The sequence below is a fragment of the Aquarana catesbeiana genome, linkage group LG07 (genome assembly GCF_042186555.1).
Source record: "Aquarana catesbeiana isolate 2022-GZ linkage group LG07, ASM4218655v1, whole genome shotgun sequence".
Classification (NCBI taxonomy): Eukaryota; Metazoa; Chordata; class Amphibia; order Anura; family Ranidae; genus Aquarana; species Aquarana catesbeiana.
In genome coordinates, this window is record NC_133330.1 from 136,507,882 (window position 1) to 136,531,237 (window position 23,356).

Below are 23,356 nucleotides of genomic sequence, written 5' to 3' on the forward strand. Positions count from 1 at the left end.
ATCTTCAGGAACTGATTTAGATTCTTTAGATCTAGAATGGATCTGTTGAATTTCTGCGTGGATCTGTACAGGAAACGCATAAAAAAGGCTGTGAAGGTTTTAAGGAACCTAAGAAGAAACAGAACTATCAGCTGACTCTGCTAGAGGTAGCTTGAAAGAGGCACGAACCATCTCTGTAAGAGATTTGTACCAGCAATCTCTCAGATTGCGAGGCTGAAAAAGGTTCAATTTCAATTGTTTTCTCCGCAGAGGAGTAATCGATTTGCCTTTCTTCCTGATCACCTGAGGGTAACCCCGCATCCTCTACCCACTGTTCCCTTGATAAAGGGGTCTAAGGTGGGGGAGGGGGGTCTAACGTGCTTCCTATCCTTTTGGATAGCGGATGCGATTAAAGTTGCTAATTTTCCTTCTAGGCTCTGCAGGGCGGAGGAAAAAAGCATTTTCAATCATGTATGTGGCTGAAATGTTTTCTGTGCCTGGGCCTGACCCTGAGGCTTTCCTCTAGAGTCTGACGGTGGAAGCCGTCGCCACTGCCTAGAGGCGGAAGCCCTAGGCACAGGAGAAAAAAAAATCAGATTAAATGAAGGACGTTTATACTTTCTTTTGACTGGCAAAAGAATACCTTTCCCACTAAAATCGTTTGGATATATTTATCCAAGTCATCCCCAAATAGTTGCTCCCCATGAAAAGGGAAACTAGTCAAAGCTTTTACAAGGTGCTTCAGCTGACCAATCTTTTAAACCACAGGGTCCTACACATGTGTATTAGCACAAGCGCAAGGCGGGGCACCTGATGAATAGAGTCTTTCATGGCGTCTTTGGCAAAACATAGCACCTTTGGTAGTTTGGCCAACTCACGGGCCTGTTGTGCAGGGACCTCCCTTAAGGGCTTCTTTGAACTGGTCCTTCAGGGACTGACAGACGCAGCGACTGCAAGCTGAGAAACGGCTCCTGCCAAGGAAAAAGAGGATTTAAACAGAAAATTCCAACTTTTTTTTCTGTTGGATCATTTGTGCATTGTCTACTGGACAAGTTAAATTTTTATTGATGCTGGAAATCGCAGCGTCAACTGCTGGTACTTTCCATTTCTTTGTGAATTTCTCCTCCATGGGATAGAAAACTGAAAATCAATTTGGAGGGAGAAAATGCTTATCCGGGTGATCCCATTCAGCATAATAAGCTTATCTAGTATGCCATGGACCGGAAATGCATAAAAAAGGTTGTAAGGGTTTTAAAGAACCCAAGGAGGAGACCAAACTTTCAACTGACTCTGTTAGGGGCAGCATGAAAGAAGAAACGAACCATCTCCATAAGATTTTGTACCATCAATCTCTCAGATTGTGAGGTTGTACAAGGTTCATCTGTTTCCTCTGCAGATAAATAATCGGCTTGTCTTTCTACTTGATCGCTTGAGGGTAATACCTCATCCTGTGCCCACTGTTCCCTTGGTAAAGGGTTTGAGATGGTGAAGGGGATCTAGCACGCTTTCTATCCACTGGGGAAGATGCGATTAAAGCCGATAATAGGTCCCAATGACTCACTCTAGCTTGCCATGTCTGGTATCTCCAGAGAGGATGACAGTGTGGAGGCATGACTGGAGTTCCCAGTGCCTGAGGGTGGAATTTTTGGTACCTTTGTGGCAGATCTGGAAGTCATAATGCTAAGCACAAAAGCAGAGGCACTTTTAAGACAATATATTATTGATGAGTAATAGTAGTAACTGCTACCATACAGATCAGCATTTGATACTGAACAATTGTATTTTCCTGTACTGGAAATGCCTGATACACCGCTTACGTGACCCAGCACTCTTGTGTCCTGTGTGACAGCCTCTACTCTTCAGCTGCTCCGATGGAGGCAGTTTGTCCTAAGAGCGCCGGCTTTATGAAGAGGTTTCAGGTGTGAGCCTGATTATTGCCCAGTGCGCGCGCCGTGTGTTCCACAAGGACACCGAGTCCTGCACACGGCGCCGCCTTACTTTGCCACGCCCCTTCAATGACACACCCTCCTTTAATGACCGTAGTGCGCGCGGACGGTACAACATTCGGTCTGAATGCAGACCGAAAGAGGAAGGCTGCAGCCGCTATGAAGAGACTTCTATTTGTTAAGGCAGGTAGCAGTAGTCAGTCATATACTATAAATTTGTTTAGTGCAGTCTTTTGTCAAAGAAATAATGATATTTAGACATGTGGATGTAGTACAGCTTTTAAACAAAAAAAATGCTGTACGCCCGGTCCTTTAGTTTCCCCAGTTGGGGGGAAGGGGGGAGGGGGGAGGGAGAGAAACATTTGTTCAATTATAACCCCCCACCTGCTACTGGGACACACATTGCTGTCTGTAGCTGGACACAGAGCTGCTAGGATACACAAGGTATTTTTACTCCCTCTAGAGGAGGATTAAAGGCATTACAATATTTTCATATGAAGAAAAGGAAGGCATAGGTGGACTTTGCAGTTCCTAAGCTTCTTCCCTTACCTTATCCTCGCTGCAGGATACTGCTGTAAACAGACAGATCCAAATTTCACCCATCACGGTGGACAGCGTAGTTAAACCTTCAAAGATCGGGTCCCTTTTAATAGGGGTTCCACTCCTTTGGACCTGTATAGCACACCTCAGGACAACTTTAAGTAATGTAGCAAGATCAAAAAGAGACCTGAACCCTAGGGTCCAGCTCTCAAAGAGAAGCGTTACAGGCAAAACCTCGTTCTTCTATGTGAGGCCCGGGTACCATCCGGGTACTCATGCGCTATGAGTATGTTTTATCTTTTTCCCTGAGTGCATATCAAGATCTCAGATAGAAAGGAGAGTAGAGTCGAGTCCCGGAGGTTGTCACTGTCTATTAGAGTGTAAGCTGACCCACACAAAATTTGGGTCCGTCTGGTGAGTGTCAGTGTGATAAGAGGTGGTGAGGATCACGAAGACACATGTTATAGCGCACTAATGACATGATTTGAGCACAGTTTGGAGGTGCACATTCACTATAAGTCACAAAATTTGACTTTTTACTTTACAGCGGGTGGCTATATGGACATTTATTTTCTAGATTGGGTTATGCCAATTTTATTTTTGGTTGTTGTATTTTTGGTTGTTTTCACATTTGTAATTGTAATGAATGTCAACAGGTAAAAATATTAAAATGGCTATTTAGAATGTAATATTGCATCAGAGGTTTGAAATGTTAAAAACCTTAACTCTAAGAACTTTCAGATGACAGCAGATATTTGCTAGTTCCTCTTTTTCAGTCTGAAGCCAAACCACAATGGATTATAAAAAGACTGTTGCTTCCTGTCTCTTCCAAGAAATCGTGCCGATAGCAGACATAACGCCAACATTTAATAATAGTTATGATCAATTGCTAAATTTGCTGAGATTGCTAAAAAACTCAGACAATGTCACAATAACGTGTTTTGCAAGTGCTTTGTTTTTGTCTGGCAAAAATGTATAAAACTGTGGAAGCGGAAATAAATAGATCAGAAGTCTTTCATTCTGAACTGAGTGTCAGAGCGTGATTACTTCATTGCATGCATACTTTTTAATTTGGCAAAGGGGTAGATATAAGAATATATGATTTTGTTGTGAATCCAAAACATTTTGGCGCCCAACGTGGGGCTCGAGGCTAGGATCCCAGGTAGCCGATCCAGAAGGGACCAGGAGAAGCCATACAGGAGGAGACTGATCAACTCTAGAAACGGTAGGATACTTTTGATATCTCGTAAATCTAGTCTACTGTTTATCCTGTATCTGTGACTGGTCAATCTCTGTGCCCATATCGGCTTTCTTCGGCCCTCAAAGACAGGTATTAATCTTACCTCGAGTCTGTTGATAAGTGAAGGAACCTGCAAACTATATCTACAGCCTGTTTTGTTGATCGATCTTGTGTTTAGTGATAGCTGTTGGGAGTTGGGGATTGCTTATGTAGTCACGGAGGCTAGATGAAATTAGTTGACGTGGTTTAAACTTCTCCTGGACTAGGAGAAGGCATCAGGACGTGGTTAAACTTCTCCTGGGGGGAATAAAATAAATAATTGTGCAGGCATAGCACGGGTACAATAAGTACGGAAGTACGGGTAACCGGGAAACCCCGGGGGGGTGTGTGTCAGGAACACGCATAGTGGCGTGGGGGATCCCGTGACAGTTTGAGAAATCCTGTACTCCACTGCAGCCATCATATATTTGGTTGTTGGTGGTAATGTCATGTCCTAAGTGTGTTTGTGGTCTGTTATTTGGGATACATGAAGAGGGCTGGGGGTTGATTGAAGTGGTAGAGCCAGGATATAGGGCTGAGTCTCTTGGTTACAAACCCCTATTGCCACATACTGCGCATTTATTGGTGTTCAGATTGAATGTGCATTATCCAGTAAAAATTGTTGTTGGCAAATCACTGGAAGTAATAGAGGTTCAAACTAGAATAACAGGACGTGCAGCCGAAAGGTGCCCCTTCCAACCTGAACAACCGGAAGGGTTAGAAGAAGGGGAAAGAGACAGAGTGAGAAGTTTGGGTTTTGAGTTGGGACATGTAAATGACATTTAAAGTGGTGCATTGAATATTAATTACTGTACTCCTTATCGGTTTGTTAATTGTCTCGTTGAGGGTAATTAGTCACGTATTACTCGCCCGCTCCCCTACCTGTGGCCACTTGAGTGGGCAGGGCTGTGACTGGTCTACGTTTTGGGAAGACGCATGTAAGGAGACTTGCACGGCAGTCGAACACTGTAGATGTTCTTTTCTCTCTCTATCCATTTTGTCTTTTGTGCTTGTTAACTTGAGACTGTGATATGGTCTGAACCGGTACCAGGTGACGGATAGAGGATTGTCGGACCCTTGAGTCCAGGACAGCCTCATGACCCATTAAAAATCCTGAGCAGACATACATAAATATCACAGTCATCAAGACAGAACGTAGCAAGATAGTGTTATATATTGCAAGGTGATCCGAAAGAGGACAGGTGGTGGTTAGAGAATTGTCAGACCCTCGAGTCCAGGACAGCTTCATAAAACCGCCATACAAATCCTGAGCCTGGGCACAAACTTCCCAATAGCGAACGATGGGGCAGAAGTTAGAGAGACCTAAAGAGGTTAGTTTGGCTTGTGATTTGGCATTAGAGCGAGAAGGAGAAGATGCTGTCAAGGAACGGAAGAGATTGACAAAAGTGTGTGGGGTCACTATGCATTTGGGTGGTCGGCTAGAGCCGAACGAATGGCGTGCTCTTTTAAGAAGGGAAAGGGATTTGTTGTGGGGCCATGGGCTGCTGCGAACAGCAGACGCTTGGTTCAAAGTTGCCAAAGCCATTCATGAAGAAGGATGGATAGAACATGAAATATGTCAGAATGGTTGTATTATGTATGTGTACAAGAAGCCAGAAAAGGGGTCAAAAGCTAAGACAGACAGCCAGCCATCGCCCTATAATGGCGTCTGGACCCCAGGAAGTAGACACTCCCTTTTGTCTACTACCCCTCAGCTACAAGTGACAGAGGAGCCTGTGACACCTCCCCCACCGTGCTTAATAGTAGACAATGTGCACTTGTCTTTGTACGGCTCAGGTGGTTGCGGTCACACATGCCCGACCCAAACTGTACCACCTGCACCACCGCCCCCACCGGAACCTACCCATATATATCCGGTGATAGACCAGTCCCTTGGTATCGTATTACAGAGCCCAACCTACCCCATTAATGACAAGTGTACATTCTGGGGAAGACTCGGACAGCTCACAAGAGGGGAAACGCAGACACTCAAGCCTCAGGAGGTCCCCCCCCCTTGGCCCTCCTGCCCTAATAGACCTGGGACTAGGGACTCATACTCGGCCCAACCTAACGCTAATAGACCAGGGGACCCAACCCGGTCCCTCCTCTTAAAGTCCCGACCAGGGTCATGCCGGCCCTGCCAGGATGCACCAAGCTGACAGGCATGCTGGAACAGGTACAAGCCCAAAACGACAGACTGTTACATTTCAAGGCACACCCCGCATTGGATCCATCCCCATGTATGACTCATCGGCCGGGGAATGGGTTCCTTTGTGCCATTGTCCAACGACCCATTTGACCACCTATATGGTGACATACGTTTACAGGCCCTCTTACGCCCCTTGCAATCCAGCAGCCATTACCCAGTACTTTCCCTGAACCCCCTTTGAATGGGTTCCTGGACCCTCACACCAAAGGCAACAACCCCAATACGGTCCTTTCCCTTCACCACCGAGAGTCTGAGAGTCTGCCTTTAAGGAGTTTCTCTAATAATAATGAATGTAGCAAATGTGCTATATTTATGCAAATGATTTTATTTGTGTTTAAGCTGTATTAGCAATAACTGGTTTAAAACGTTCAAATTCAATCGAGAATATATTTAAGAGTAGTACAGATTTAGAGGAAGTTTATGTATTGTGGGCGTTATTCCAAGAGAAGAACGAAAGAGGAAGTGTATCTAGATTTAGGGCTCATTCACATCTGAGTATTTTGTAGGTTATTCTAAAAAAAAAAAAAAAAAAAAAAAAGAGAAAAGAAAACATTTATTCTGTATGTATTCATATATCCCCTCAAACGCCTGAAGCCTATATGTGTTTAAGTTTACTGATTTGGGTTTTAGTGTACTGAACAAAGCACATAGACACATGTTAATTTATTTCATGTCTTAAAGAGTCAATCCGAAAGGGTCTGAGTATAGAATAATGGAGCTTGAGACGCTAGGCTAGTAGCGCTAATGGAGTTAGTAGTTATTAGGTCCAGAACCCTCACAGAGCAGTAGAGAGTAGCTCCTCTCAAGATGGCCTCTGACACACCCTATCTGCGCCCACCAGTACCAACTCCACGTGTCTGCTACAACTGCGGAAGACCTGGCCATTCCAGAAGAGAATACCGAAGACAGTAGAAGCTTGCCCACAGGCAACCAGGCCCCAACCGTGACCCACGTGAAGACCCACGTGAAGAATAGAAGACATGACATTCCTCCTCCACCCCCTCCAGACCATACAGACCTTCTCCGCTAGGATTTCGGCAAACCTGTGTCACTTACCCCTATAATGGTAACCTCTGGAGACTCAGGAGGTCCTCTCGCAAAAATAACTCTCCCCATCGAGGACCATCCTACTACCTTATGTGACACAGGCGCTGCCAAAAGTGTAATTGGGGCAGAAGAACTATCCGATACCTCGTTCTTATCAGACATTGACATAACATGTGTAGGGGTGGACGGAACACCCAGGAAAAACCCCCTTACACGCCCTTTACAAGTGGGCAACTTTCCTGATCTACTAGCAAGATAGCAAGATTTGTGGTCTCTTCCACATGCCCCTTAAATCTTTTAGGGGCTGATGTCTTATCCAGACTCCAGGCTTCTATTTCCTTCCAACCCGCCGATGGTGGTGTTCTGGTCTCCCCACCGCTAACCATCGATGATGCCTCAGCACTGTGCTCCGTTCCCCTTTTGTTATCATTGGGTGCACAATGCGAGGTTGGAATCCTGAATCCCAAAAGAAGTTTTAGATCGAGTCCCCTGAAGACTTAGGAAGTCTAAAAGTGCCACCAATCATGGTACAGCTAAAGCCTGGGGCCCCCTTGCCCAGAAGACCACAATACCCCTTGAAGCCAGCTCAAGCTGCATCTATTTCAAAGCAAATCAAGACCCTTCTGTCAAATGGAGCTCTGATACCCTGCACATCTCCGTGCAACACACCACTGTTCCCAGTGAAGAAACGAACTGCAAAAGGAGAGCCTTAGGGCTGTGAACGAAGCTACTGTATTGGAGACACCTATTGTGGCCAACCCACACACCTTACTGGCAGGAATACCGCCCACAGCAAAATACTTTACAGTAGTAGACTTAGCTGGATTGTTATGCCACAAGGTGCCCAGAACTCCCCTTCCCAATTCACCAAGGTAAAGAACCTCATTCTGGACAACTGGATGAAGTTACACCCAGACATTGTACTCCTTCAGTATGTAGATGACTTTCTACTTGTGCAGATACCCTTGGTGATGCCTTAATCTTCTCTGAAAGCCTCCTCCACTACCTGGCTGAGCAAGGATGCAGGCGACCACAAAAGGACTGGCCTTAAAGTAAAAAGTCCAGAGAGAAAGTGATTTTCCTAGGCCTCTGAATCTCTCAAGGCACCTGACATCTCACTTAAGAAAGAGTTGCTGCAATCAAAGCCATCCCTTTGCCTCAAGGTCATAAGCCCTTACATGCTTTCCTAGGATTAATCTCCTATGGCCCAGAAGCCTCCATTTTGATGCAACCCCACTATGATGCCCTTTCTTGCTTTCTCCAGAAGCTGTGGACTATTTTAAAACTTTTAAGGAGATCCTTTCAACAGCCCCTGCTTTGGGATTAAATGATTTTCAAACGGTTTGTCTCAGAGAGACAAGAACATGCCACAGGCGTTTTGGCTTAGGCCCATGGCAAAAGACTCAGGCCCATGGCAACAGACACCAGGCCCATTGGGTATTACTCCTGTCAACTGGACTCAGTGGCTTCAGAGCTGTCTTTGAAGCCCAATGCCCCTCATGACATAAATGCCATACTAAACCAAGTACAGCCCAAGCACGTGTTTTCAGCAAGACACCTCAGACTCCAGTGTGCCTTGCTCCTCCCTAATAAAATCACTCTCCTCCGATGTGATACTCTCAACCCGTCCACTCTACTTCCACCTCTCGAGGGGGGGGATCCTTTTTAGAGAATGATGCTCATCTCACCGCTCATGACTGTTTCGAGGTGATGAAAATGGAGACTTCACATTTACAGACAGTCAGTGAAACAGCCCTTGAGAATCCTGACTTGACAATCTTCGTGGATGGTTCCAGGACAGCGCTGGACGGAGCACACAGGATACGCAGTCACCACCGAAGATACAGTTCTTCAGGCTTCAGTATTGCCTTCCCCCATGTCTGCCCAGGAAGCAGAACTCCAGGCCCTAACAATGGCATGCAAATTGGCAGAGGGGAAAAGAGCTAATATCTATACAGACTCAAGATACGCCCTCGGCTTTGCCTGCAATTTTGGGATCATGCGGAAAACCAGAGGGTTCCTGACAGCAGCAGGAACACCTGTAAAACACAGTGAATCTATCAAGGACTTAATGGATGCCCTACTCCTACCAGCACAAGTGGCTATACTCAAGATAAAGGCGCACAGCAAGCTGGATTCCCAAGAAGCACGAGGCAATTATCTGGCGGATACTGCTGCGAAACAAGCTGCAAACAGAACACAAGAAGTGGTCAGTGGAGTGGATGCACCCATCCTGGATGATACAGTGGGTACCCCTGAAGAAACGGTATAGACCACCATGATTCTACAAAACCCTCCTGTAAGCAGGACCCATCTCAAGGAGCAGCAAGAAGCAGCTGACAAAGAAGAAAAAGAAGTGTGAATCAAGAAAGGAGCCACAGAAACTGAAGGAATCATGGAATTAAACAAGAGGCCGTGTCTGCCACAATCAATGTTTCCTGCAGTGGTACAGTGGGCCCACAGTGCCTCTCATCTGTCAAAAACTTTGACGAATGCCCTGATCAATAAATACTACTTAGCCCCCGGGGATTACACCACTTACCAGCAACTTTTGCAAGTCATGCACTATTTATGCTAAATGTAACCCAGGAAGAACGGAAAAGGTACCTTTGAAGCACCTAGCAAAGGCCCAGTACCCCTTTCAAAGGATACAGATCGACCACATCCAGGTGCCAAAGAGAGGCTGATATGCATTGATTGACAGCAAAATCCTTTGGCTAAAACAGAAACAGTGTGCAGGTATGGTGTCCCAGAGGTTAGAGAGAGTGACCAGGGGCCGGCTTTCACGGCCTCAGTAACCAAAGAGATATGGGCAGCTTTAGGGGTCACATTATCTTTCCACACCCCATACCATCCTCAGAGCAGTGGGAAGGTGGAAAGATTAAACGGCACAATAAAATCTAGGATGCTAAAAATGTCTCAGGAAACAGGGATGAGTTGGCCAGATAGCCTGCCCATAGCCTTATTCAGTGTTAGGTACACTCCAAGGGGAAACCACGATCTGTCACCCTATGGGATAATGTTTGTTTCAGCCACCAGGCTGGGTTGTTACTTCCCACAGCAATTACAGCTCCAATCTGATGTATTAACTGATTATGTGACTGCTTTATCTCGGGAATTAATCTATATCCATTTGGAAGTATTCTCCTCCATTCCAGATCCTGAGCGAGATACAGGATCACACAAGTTGGTCCCCAAAGACTGGGCCCTGGTAAAGAAGTTTGTGAGAAAACACACGTGAACACATGCCTCCACTGCAAGAAAGTCCCTGTACCTGAGGAAGAGGCAGAGGGAACCAAATGATTCTGTATATCCTTTTCATTGTGACTACTGTTCAGGCACAGGAGGTAGCCATCAGGCAAAAAGATGGTATAACACAATTCTGGTATAACTCATCCAATACATATGTTGCCACTTTTATATCCTCTTATGAACAAATAATTCCAGGTACTGTGTACAAAATTCGTCCCTGGGATGAAGCAGTGAGACCCATGACTGTGTATGTATGCGTCACTGACACCTATTGGGGCGACAACTGTGATTCTTGGGGAGCAGTGGGTTGGAACACTGGGGGTACAAACCTGAAAATGCCCAAAACAGGAAAGACAAAAATGGGAAGTCACTCTTAGATAGAATGACAATCAACAAACACACAGATCAGCCTTACACCAAAGAGTTCAGGCTGACCATTGAGAATCCTAGCCCAGAAGACAGTGGGACCTATGTTCTGGGCCTATGGTGGGGAGGTGGGCATCCCGGTTTTAGAAAGCCTTTCCAACTGAAAGATATGTTCAATAACCCAGAGTGGGGAGTTCCCCAATCCACATTTAGCTCAAACCCCCTGAGGCTCCATATACAGAAGTTAGGGGACATGGTGGCCATAGCAGACCCTACCTTTGAGGAAACCATGGCTGCAGAAACCGGGTTCTCAGATGTAAACTTGTGGCTAGAATGGATGAGGTACAATGCCGAGAAACATAACAAGACCAATTGCTATGTATGTGGGGGGGGGGGGGGGGGCTAGGCCTCATTTGGGAACAGAACCCCTAAACATACCCCCCGAACATGAGACATGTTTCCTTAGCCTGTTTACCAACACAACCACTAACCACTCCCTCTGTGAACATTGGAAGGAGGAATATCCCATAGTCACCAAGACTCTCAAGCCAGGAGAAGGTATCACCATATATGCTGGCAATTACACATGCTATGGACAGTATCAGGGAATGGGGAAACCCTTTGGGAATTTCACTAGGGGTTACTGTGGATCTTATAGTGAGGGCTCCGTTGATTTAGTACAAAATCAAGTCCAGTCCTTGGGAGACACATACTGGATTTGCGGAGACATGAAAATCAGAAGCAGATTAACAGAGCAGTGGACAGGAGAATGCGCATTGGCCAAGGCCATAATGCCTCTGCCTATTTTTCCAGAGGCCACTCCACAAATAGAACCAGACTTAAACGACATACCCAGGCTTAACAGGAGGCGAAGGAGTGCCCCAGCAGGAAGCTTTGACCCTCATGTATACATAGACAACATAGGGGTCCCTAGAGGGGTCCCAGATGAGTTCAAAGCAAGAGACCAAGTAGCAGCAGGATTTGAATCTTTGATCCCCATCATCACTGTAAATAAAAATGTAGACTGGATAAATTACATCTACTATAACCAACAAAGGTTTGTCAAATACACCAGAGATGCACTCCAAGGTTTAGCCGAACAACTAGAAGCCGTGTCACACATGACTTTCCAAAACCGCATGGCCTTAGATATGGTCCTAGCTAAAAAGGGGGGTGTGTGTAAAATGGTGCCTAAAACAGGTACATGTTGTACCTACATCCCAGACAACACTGGCCCAAACGGTAAGGTGACTGGCCATCAGGAAACTTGAGGATTTGTCCGAAGAATTCAAAAAGAATTCAGGGCTCACCAACCCTTGGGATCAATACTTCACTTGGGTTAGGTGAGGGTGGCAGGGATTACTAACACAGATAGGAATAACCATCCTGATAATTTTGGTAACCTTGGCTGTCAGTTTGCTGTATTCTCCCCTGTCTTAAAAAGTGTGTAGGGAAAGCTATTAACCAATGTTCTTTTGCTTTTATGAATCAGGAAATACCAGATGAAAATTATGAAATGCACTCCGTTACAGTCACCTCCCCTCGAGGTGCATCACCATAAGCGGCACATGGCGGCACAGTGGTGTAGTGGGTAGCACCCTCGCCTAGCAGTAAGAAGGGTCCCTGGTTCGAATCCCGACCACGACACTACCTGCCTGGAGTTTGCATGTTCTCCCTGTGTCTGCGTGGGTTTCCTCCGGGTACTCCGGTTTCCTCCCACACTCCAAAGACATGCTGGTAGGTTAATTGGATCCGGTCTAATATGGCCCTAGTCTGTATGAATGTGAGTTAGGGACCTTAGATTGTAAGCTCCTTGAGGGTGTAGGGACTGATGTGAATGTATAATGTATATGTAAAGCGCTGCGTAAATTGACGGCGCTATATAAGTACCTGAAATAATAATAATAATGTTACAGGGACGGACAGCACCTGATTGCCCCTCCCAGCTGTATCGAGTAGGGTAATGAGTTAGTCATTGCTTTCCTCTATATACAGTTGAAAAAAGTTGCAGGGGAACGGGCCAGGGGTAGGATTTTAAGTGTAAGGGACAGATTTTAAATAGACATTTTGAAATGGGGGAACTGTAATGGATGTCAACAGGTAAAAATATTAAAATGGCTATTTAGAATGTAATATTGCATCAGAGGTTTGAAATGTTAAAAACCTTAACTCTAAGAACTTTCAGATGACAGCAGATATTTGCTAGTTCCTCTTTTTCAGTCTGAAGCCAAACCGCAATGAATTATAAAAAGACTGTTTCTTCCTGTCTCTTCCAAGAAAACGCGCCAATAGCAGACATAACGTCAACATTTAATAATAGTTATGATCAATTGCTAAATTTGCTGAAATTGCTAAAAAATCTCAATATCACAATAACGTGTTTTGCAAGTGCTTTGTTTTTGTCTGGCGAAAATGTATAAAACTGTGGAAGTGGAAATAAAGAGATCAGAAGTCTTTCATTCTGAACCGAGTGTCACAGCGTGATTACTTGCTTTTTAATTTGGCAAAGGGGTAGATATAAGAATATCAGATTTTGTTCTGAATCCAAAACATAATAGTATATATAAATCTAGGGTACCTAGTGCCCATATTTATTTATAGTACATGGCACATTTGTGTTATCCACAAGGTTTTTCTAGTTTAGCAGCAAGAGTATCACACTTGCACATAAGGATCTTTGGCGCAGATGTCGTTTTTTCACATAAAGGCAGTTCCTGTTTGCACCTAAGCTAGTGTCTAGTTCTTGGATGAAATTCTAAGCTATAATACTGGTTTCAGAGTGGAGGAAGCTGCATCTATGCAAAGGCACCCATGCTGGGTGCCAGGCGGTCCGTCACAAGTGTTTTGCAATCGTGTGGGCTCTTCACAACCCACTGAGCTGGTTAAATCGGTGGAGCTTAATTCTTCAGCAATATGATTTCACAATCCAGCATAGGGAGTGCAGCACCCACGGCAATGCTGATTGGTTGTCGCGACAAGCCGAGCCAGCAGGAGCTGGTTGCGTCAGAAGGAAAATTGCAGCTCCCTCCCATGCCACCACCTGAAGGAGGTGTAATGGTTGTGCATACTGGGCCCACGAATAGCTGTGTGTGTGTGTGTAGCAGCCATTTTGTTCAGATCACACATTTCCCATGCCATCTTGTCATAAGAAGACACAGCTGCAGTGACCTTCCTTCCTCCCTCCCTCTTTTCAGCTCATAAAATACACAACCTCTTAGTTGCACACCAGGACTTTAACAGTCCATTGATAAGACACACAGACTTCTCTTAACCAATATACAATTCAGTGTAGGTACCAGTGGTGGATCCCCGACACCCCCATCGGTCAGTCAGTCAAAATCCCCCCCCCCCCCCCAACGATTGGCAATGATGGGCAGCACTGATGGCCACTGATAGGCACTGTTTGGCAGCACTGTTCAACTTGCTCCCAGGGGTTCATCCTGGGACATGTAGTCCTTCACTTTTGGGAGGGGTCACATACCCCAAAAGTGAAGGGCTACAAGTCCCAGAATGAACCCCTCTTTGTATGGGTCTCTGGCAGGTCTCTTTCCGGCTCCATCATGACACTACACACACGTTTCCAGCCTCACTTCAGAGTCTTCAGCATTTCCTTCCCTCAGAGCAAGTTGAAGGAGATCATGGAGATGGAGGATGTGGGTGGAAAGCACTAGGCGTGATCCCGGAGGAGGAGGAAGTTAAATCCTCCTCTGCTTTGAATGCTGGGCCCTAAGCCTCCCTCTGCATGAGGGTGGGGACATGACCGGTTGCTAGACCGGAGGCGGTGCCACCCTAGCAACCAGTGGGCAGTAGAGCCAGCGGTGGAGCCAGCTATGGGTCTCGGCCGCCTCTGGGATGACGACCTTAGGGGCATGAGATCGGCAGCCCTGTCTGCATCTGTTCTCTGCAGACCTCGGCGACAGGACTCCTCTCTAGTATCCCTTCTGCTGGGGGGGGGTGGGTTCTGGGAGGGGCGGCGCCATTCCCCTGTAAAATACCACCGAAGGAGAAGGAAAACACCTTGTTTTCCTTATATAATAAAGTCCCTTGCGCTATCACAGTGAATAGAATAAATAAATAATTAATCTAACCAGTTAAAGCTGGACCTAAAGTGTATACAGTGCACTTAGAATGGGTGAAGATATAAAATAGTGATCAGCGCAACTTTTTTCACTTTTTGCACATGACTGTACAGTTATTAATTTGGCACAGAAGATCTTTTCCTTGAATGATTTTAGCTCATTTCAATTTCAGTTGCGCTGATCACTATTTATATCTTCACCTGGGTTTGCCTTATGGCAGATAGGCCCCTGGCCAGGAGGTACCAGAGTGGATTAGACCCTCACAACCCTCCTATGAGGAATAGATATCCGAGACCTGTCGTATCTATATACATTTCTAAGCTAATTTCATGTTGGACAATAATATTCAGGGTAGGCAACTGTACCCTGCAGATATTTAGAGATATTAATATTTATAGAAAACTATCTGGCACTTGGTTATAAACATGATGACATCCCAACAACCACACCTTAGACCAGATGATTTTTCAGATGATCTCTGTCAACACCTATATTGATATGAAGTAAAGTGCAATACAACCACATTGTGACAGCTCTTGTGTACCATAAAGCAAAAGAAGAGCTGTCAAGTGATGAGAGCCAATAGATCACTTTGCTCATGGACTGAAATTTGAACAGTCTTTTGTCACAAGTTGGTGAGAAGGGTAGTGGTCTGGCACCACGTTTCGTCACACCTCCCTTCCCCACATCTAAGATCAGATATGTTGCGACCACATGGTTGTAGGGTAACGTAAGGTTCAATGTAAAAGACAAGGCCTCAGGTGCTCATGAAACTCAGCTCATCAGTTGTAGCAGGTAAGGGTCGGGTAACCAGAAGTGACTAAAGTCATTATAGGTGTCCAGAAGGAACAGAACTTTATTCCACATGGCTCTATGCAAGCGGGAACAGCAGCAAAGATGCTTGGACATTGTATGGAAGAAAAGGAAGCATTTTCACCTTTCCATTGGTTCTGTTGGCAAAGAGATCCATTTCTGGTGTTCACCATCTCTCTTCCCAGAGGTCTTCCTGATACTCTCATAAGTTTTTCCGACCTTGTGCCACCTTGCCTGTTTAAATAAGCTACTGTGGTAATAATGTCTGATTGTATTTGAACTTTTTACTCTGATCTTTTCTTGAAAAGCTACAAGAGCTTCTGCCATGGCTGCCAGCTCCCTCAGATTTGAGGAGCTTTCCAACATCACTAACTTCCATTTCCCTTGGGCTATGTGATTTACCAAGTGATCTCCCCATCCCCAGGAACTGGTGTCTGTAGAGATTCTGATAGGATCCTGCTGTTTCCATTTGTGCAATTGCTCCAGAACTTGTGGTTTTGTCTACCAACTGAGAGATTCCTTCACCTCCTGTGAAATGGGTATGCTTGAGTCTAGAGAAGGTGATCCCACTGTGCAAGAACATAACTTTAAATGGCCCTTGAATGCAGCTGTGCCCATTGGACCACTGGTATTGCCTCCATCATGCTTCCCAACAGCATCCTTATTGTGCATTCTGTTGCACCGCATCTTGTTGTGTTTACGGCACCTTTTCTGACGTCAGATATACCTTAGCATTCAATGCGTTTATCGTGTAGCCCAAGTAAGCTGAGAACTTTCTCTTAACCTGAAGTGTTGCAAAGCTTCTACCAACACCTTTTTAAAAATGCAGGGGGATGAAGATAGGCTAAAAGGTAGGGAGTTGAACTGGAAAATACATACGGTGTCTTTCCTGGCCCTTCAGTGCAAACCTTAGAAATTTCTTGGAGGTCAGCGGCTCTCTGCTCACGGAGCTGTGAGAACCATGCGATCAGCTGTGTTTAATCGCTTGGTTCTCAGTGTTAGAGGTACCAGGGGACAGATGCAGCATCTGAGAGATCCCTCAACAACCAAACAATGATAGTAAAATGATGGAACCCATAAGAGTTTCTGGTGAGCCTGAGTAGTGGTCATACCACCAAAGCCATGCCCTGCATGCTGATCTGATAGCAAAAGAAAAATAAACTCGGGATGTGTTCTATCTGGCAGGAAGAAAAATGAAACAGGACTTGGGAGCATGCCTGTGCTTTTAAAGAAAAAGTGGAACATGTGTTTTCTGGTGGGAGGAGCCTCTCTCTCTCATGTAAACTGTCCTGGAAGATGATTTGGGAAATGTGCAATCAGAGACTTTCAAGATGACCTAGTAATGAATATGTTTCCAAAGCTACAAAATATCAACTACTATATATGAGAAATAACATTGCAGAAAGTTGTTCTAGAGAGTTAAAGGAGACATACAGCCAAAGCTATTCTGACCATATGTTTCCTGGGGATAACAGGAGTGCAGTTAGTTCTGCACTTCTGTGACCTGTTTTCAGCCGACAGCGGGCTAAAACCTGCTGCTGGCTGAAGTCACTGAGCCGGGCCAGGCTCTGGAAAGATCCCGACTTTACAAGCAAGATCCACCCAGATGCCTGGATCGGAAGCTGGATTAGTCTCTCACTGAGCTGCTGAGAGGCTGAGCCAGCCGCTCCCACCACAATCCCTACGTTCTAGTGAGCAATGGAGGGGCAGAGCAGATAACCGATGACTGATAGTCACCGGCTGTCTGCTCAGTGACCGAGAACAGTAGGGATAAGGGATGTGTAAAGGGGCCCATTCTGCCAATTTAGGAAATTCTGTGCAATTATAAAATACTCATTTTACTTTTACTATCTTCTGATAATTGATAGACAAGAAACATCTGTAAATGTTCTAAATTTCTGTTTTAGAAAAGAACTGGGGATATCTATGTGTATATTATAAAAGAAGAACAAAGGGTTTTGTTTATTACACAGATTTCAAGTCCTCATGCATTGGGCTAAATAGGTTAGCTGGGCAGATATTAATATTGTTAAAGCATTTACATGTAGAAATTATATGGATGGATTTAAGTACATATATTTTATTATGAGAGATGCCTTTTTAACAATTTAGTGAATTCCCCCTGTATCTGCCATCGTGCTGCAATGCATGTCAATGAAAAGCACATTATTTACTGTGGTGCCTCTTCACTTCAATGCAAAATGGAGCAGTGCATTTTTCCAGCGGTGCATGAGCTTCGTTAACTGCAGCAAAATGCAATTTTGGCTTTATAGACTTCTATGGGAGTGCATGAAAAAGGAATGCACATGTGTTCTGGAGCGTTTTTGGAAGTGTTGCGTGTTTAACAACTTTGTCTCCTCCCTCACAAAAATAACACATGAAGCATGAAAACGCACCAAAAACTTGCATAACAATGTGCTACAAAAATGCACTGATTATGCAGCAGCACTAGCGAACCTAGGCTAAATTGCCCAATTATAAAAAAGACTGAAGCACAAACAATGAATTCAAATGCAATAAAAAAAGTTTTTGATTATTCAATAACAAGACTTACCACACATGTTAAAATAAACAAAACAATTGATACAATTTTAAACAGGATAATTTTGATGCTCTTACTCTGCGTGATATTATGATGAAATGCCGCTGAGGTAGAACATGGAGATGTTGCAGCAGCAGTGTCACTCCCAAAGGTAAGCAACTCCAAAGGAAACTGGAATGGCATATTAACAGGTACCAGGCCACCCAACATGCCAAATGGACTAAGTGAGGTTGTTGTCACGTTGGGATTAGTTACTGATAATGGTGCAGCCATAAGGGTCAAAGGTGAAGTATTGGCAAGAAGAGATGCTGCAGACTTTAAAAGAAAATGTGTGTTAGTGGTCAGTAAAAAAACACAGCTTTTCATAATAATTTCAATACACAGGAAACTTTCAGAATTAAAAAAGTAAAAAAAAAAAAAAAAAAAATATTAGGTTTCTCAATTGTGCAGGACTTTGAGTAAAAACAGACTTGCCTACTGTTATGCACTTACAAATGGCTTAAAAGGCCAAGTTCATTTTTAAAAATGTTATTTTCTAAATTCCAGCTTCCCTACATGGCAATATACAAGTAATGTCCCTGTGTTGCAGAAATTAAAGGGCTAGGTTCACCTTTAGTAACATGTAACTAAATCACCTGCCACAACACCGGCCAGATCCCCCATTGTGACAGTGGGCGGGTAATCCACTCCTGGCACCCGCTTTCACAATTCAAACAACATTCAGAGTTCAGCGTTATGTCATGCTGACAGCTGCAGTAACTTGTTTCTGTTATCTAGCTAGTGTCAGCAGCCGCCCCCCCCCCCCCTCCACACACACACACAATATATAGCCAGTGGCCACTGCTCTTGGTGTATAGGAGCCTTCACTAAATGGCAGATACTCCAGACTGAGTGATACCACCAGACCAGCAGTCTGCAGCGCTGGATCTCCACTGAGCAGCAGTCATTGGTTGCTAGGACTGCCGGTGCTCTAGCAACCATTGACATCACACATGTGCTTCACCCCCTGCAGCAAATTTGCCTTCCTAGCTCCTGCCCCCTGCCTGCATGGACATATTGGTCATGTACACTGGGCACTCGGACAGGGACACCTTATCTAATGGGCACTCTGATGGGTCACCTGATGTAAGGGGGTACTTTAATGGGGGCAACTGATCTAAGGTGGATATTCTAATGGTGGCGACTGATATATGGGAGCACACTGATGAGAGCATCAGTGGGCAAGACAGATATGCAAGTGTACTCCGATTGGGGATCCTGATTTGTGGGGCACCCAATGTATAAAGTTAATCTCATAATGGCACAAAGATGTACTCAGCTGGAAGAAAATTTTAGCAACTGGACATCCTTGAATTTTAATTCAATACCTCTAGTGTATACTTTTGTAAACCTGCTTCTCCCTGCACTGAAAATAACCTAGAACAAACTGAATCATTGATATATAAAAATATAAAATGAGAAGAGAGGGAGTATCAATTTGAACACCAATAAGTGCAGAAAAGAGGAAAGGAGAGCATAAAGCGCCCCCTAGATCTCAGAACTGAGAGAAATAATGTTTTCCCACATAACCCTAGAAATGGGGGTTGGCAAGAGAGAGGAGAAGGAGGACAGCGGAGACAAACAAATGGATGGAAAAAACTGAACGAATCAGTGAAAAAATAAAAGAAGAAGATACAAAACTTCTTATTACACCACCTATAACAGTTTTTTTTTTACATTTATGTAATAGAACATGAAGATGAGTCACCAACTCCTCTGTCCCCCTCTTAGGAAGACATGGGTCCAGTAAGGGAGAGAAGGGCCTGGATGAGAGGAAGAGGAGACTGTAGAATAGAAAAAGAAGGGGAAGGGGCCAGAAAAAGTTAAAGAAAGACAAAGATGCCAGTAGGTGAAGGTATATATAACTTAATGGGTAACTCCACTTTTGTAGGAAAAGAATTCACACCAAAAAAAATAAATCATAAAGTTGCAACTAAAATCATATTTTAATTGACTGTTACTACAAAATTACATTTTCCTATCAATCTACAGTGCTGTAATTTTCTGTATAATGCAGTGCAATCAATGTGACTACCCAGAGGCGCTCTGCACACAGATTGTGTACAAAACGCCCCCTGAAAATTTAATTTCCTGCTTGTGTGATTGGCTTACTGATTTTCACAGAAGTCTGTACGAAGATACAAACCAGGTTTTTTAAGCATCCCCTGCAACTAAAATGTCATTTTTGGTGAGGTATTCCTAAAGAGAAAACATGTCTAAAGCGATGCAGACCCTGCCAATTTCCTCATTAGAGCCATGCAGGTGCAGCAGCTGATTGATAATTATTAAACCACTCCCATACTCCTTCACTCTGCACATGGACACAAACAACTTTTTCTTCAGAATAACAAAAAGGTAGGAATCTGCAACAAAGCTTGCTAAAATCCCTGCAATGTACATAGATTACCAAGAGAGGAGTTACGAAGGAAGAAATTTGGACAATTTCATGCTCCCAACCTTCTGGGAACAGTTTGGGGATGGCCCCTTCCTGTTCCAACATGACTGGGCACCAGTGCACAAAGCAAGGTCCATAAAGACATGGATGAGCGAGTTTGGGGTGGAGGAACTTGACTGGCCTGCACAGAGTCCTGACCTCAACCCGATAGAACACTTTTGGGATGAATTAGAGCGGAGCTAGGCTTTCTCACCAACATAAGTGTCCTTGTGGACAGCCTTGGCAGAAGAGTTGAAGCTGTTATAGCTGCAAAGGGTGGGCCAACTCAATATTGAACCCTACGGACTAAGACTGGGAAGTTCACCTGCGTGTAAAGGCAGGTGACCCAATACTTTAGGTAAAATGCATTTATTTTAGTATGGTAATAGCTAGAACCTAAATAGAGTATTTTAGGGAATGCTATATATATATATATATATATATATATATATATATATATATATATATATATAATCAGTGTGGATAATAGATAAAAACAGAGGGTGCACTGGCCTAGTGCATTATCTAACAACAATTTTATTTTAGATCAAATGTAAAAATGTAACTACTCACAAACATAGGTAGTGCCTGTGCTCATCCGGCCACTATATGGGCTACTAGCTCCTGACTTTGCCAAAGCTTCTAGCGAAAGGAGGACCTCACCAGGGTCCCTGCTGGCTGATGCGTTTTGAAGGTATGTCCTTCATCAGAGCCCATCACAACCTCATCAGTGTTGGGCTCTGATGAAGGACATTTCATATTTTTTGTAAAATATGAAAGATGATGTTGCACCGAGTAAATAGATACCCAACATGTCAAGCTTTAAAATTGTGCACACTTGTGAAATGGTGCCAAACTATGGTACTTGCATAAAATCTCCATAGGTGACGCTTTCAAAATTTCTAACAGTTTAGAGTTACAGAGGAGGTCTAGTGTTAGAATTATTGTTCTCACTCTGACGCTCGCGGCGATAACGCTCATGTGTGGTTTGAACACTGTTAACATATGTGGGCGTGACCTACGTATGCAGTCACTTCTGCGCGCAAGCAAAAGTAAACACAGTTGATTGATAATAAATGGCTTCAGCCAAACACTAACCATGAGTGGAGGAAATGTTTTTGTGTTATCAAATATATTCTCTGAAAAATGGCCAAGAAATCAAATTCTTCCAGGGTGTGTAAACTTATGAGTAAAACGGTAAAATTATATTATATATATATATATATATATATATATATATATATATATATATATATATATATATATATACACACATACACACATATTATTCATTTTTTTTACACTGTCCCTTTGATTTGCACTGAGGTGGCACAGATGAGCACATATAAGCACTGCAGTGGCACTGTAGATCACTGATGTGGCACATGGGGCACTGTAGTAGCACTGGAGGGCACTGTGAAGCACAGAAAAAAATCAATTCGACTTACTGTGCTTCACTCGATCTTCTCTCCTCTCACACTAACGGTGTGAGGAGAGGATAGAGCTGAACCCCTGCATGACCCAGGTTTTTTACATTGTGATTACTCTGTCATTGGACAAAGTGATCACATGGTAATGGGCTGCTGTCATTGACCCTTTACCATGATCTGTGATGCGCCGGGTCCGGTGAACCTGGCTAGCACGGACACCAATGTGTGCGTGCTCCATGGTGCGCGCGGGAAGTGCAAGTTCGGGAGGATGTCCTCCGAGAACTAGACGACTGTGCTATAGCCATCTTTCGGCTATGGCCCGGTCCGCAAGTGGCTAAGCAAAGAGTCAATATTTGCAGTGTTGACCCTTCTTTTTCCAAGGCCTCTGCAATTCGCCCTGGCATCCTGTCAATTAACGTCTGGGCCACATCCTGACTGATGACAGCCCATTCTTTCATAATCAATGTTTTTTTTTGTTCCCCCCCCCCCCCCCCTTGAGGATTGACCACAAGTTCTCAAAGGGATTAAGGTCTGGGGAGTTTACTGGCCATGGACCCAAAATGTTGATGTTTTGTTCCTCAAGCCCCTTAGTTATCTATTTTGTCCTATGGCAAGGTGGTCCATCATGCTGGAAAAGGCATTGTTCCTCACCAAACTGTTCTTGGATGGTTGGGAGAAGTTGCTCTCAGAGGATGTTTTTGTATTGTTTTTTATGTATGGCTGTGTTCTTAGGCAAAATTGTGAGTGAGCCCACTACCTTGGCCAAGAAGCAACCCCACACATGAATGGTAGCGCTCACCTTTTATTCTCCGGACAAGTTTTTTTTCCGGATGCCGCCCTCCAATCAGAATGGACATTCATAAGAGAAAATGACTTTACCCCAGTCCTCAGCAGTCCAATCCCTGTACCTTTTGCAGAATATCAGTCTGTTCCTGATGTTTTTCCTGAAGAGAAGTGGCTTCTTTGCTGCCCTTCTTGACACCAGGCCATCCTCCAAAAGTCTTCACCTCGCTGTGCGTGCAGATGCACTCACACCTGCCTGCTGCCATTTCTAAGCAAGCTCAGCACTGGGGGTGCCCCCATCCAGCAGCTGACTCAACTGTAGGAGACGGTCCTGGCGCTTACTGGACCTTCTTGGGCGCTCGGAAGCATTCTTCACAAATGCAGTGGAAATGTTTTTTTATGGCATTAAGTTCATTTTCATGGCAAAAGGGGACTTTGCAACTAATTGCAATTCATCCGATCACGCTTCATAACATTCTGGAGTATATGCAAATTGCTTTTATAAAAACTGAGGCAGCAGACTTTGTGAAAATTCATATTTGTGTCATTCTCAAAACTTTTTGCTACGGCTGTATTAGTGCCACTGGTTCCCGCAAAGTGTCAGTGTCCTATTGTCAG

The 23,356-nt window shown here is 44.3% G+C and overlaps 1 protein-coding gene across 4 annotated transcripts in view; it reads right to left on the reverse strand.

The window, feature by feature from the left end:
* UBN2 (ubinuclein 2) overlaps positions 1-23,356 on the reverse strand; it is a 690,706-nt gene that overhangs the window by 34,742 nt on the left and 632,608 nt on the right. For all 4 annotated transcript variants that reach the window (XM_073592702.1, XM_073592701.1, XM_073592700.1 and 1 more), the window contains one exon: positions 18,130-18,367. In XM_073592702.1, the coding sequence (XP_073448803.1) occupies positions 18,130-18,367 (238 nt within the window). The remainder of the gene's footprint in view (positions 1-18,129; positions 18,368-23,356) is intronic.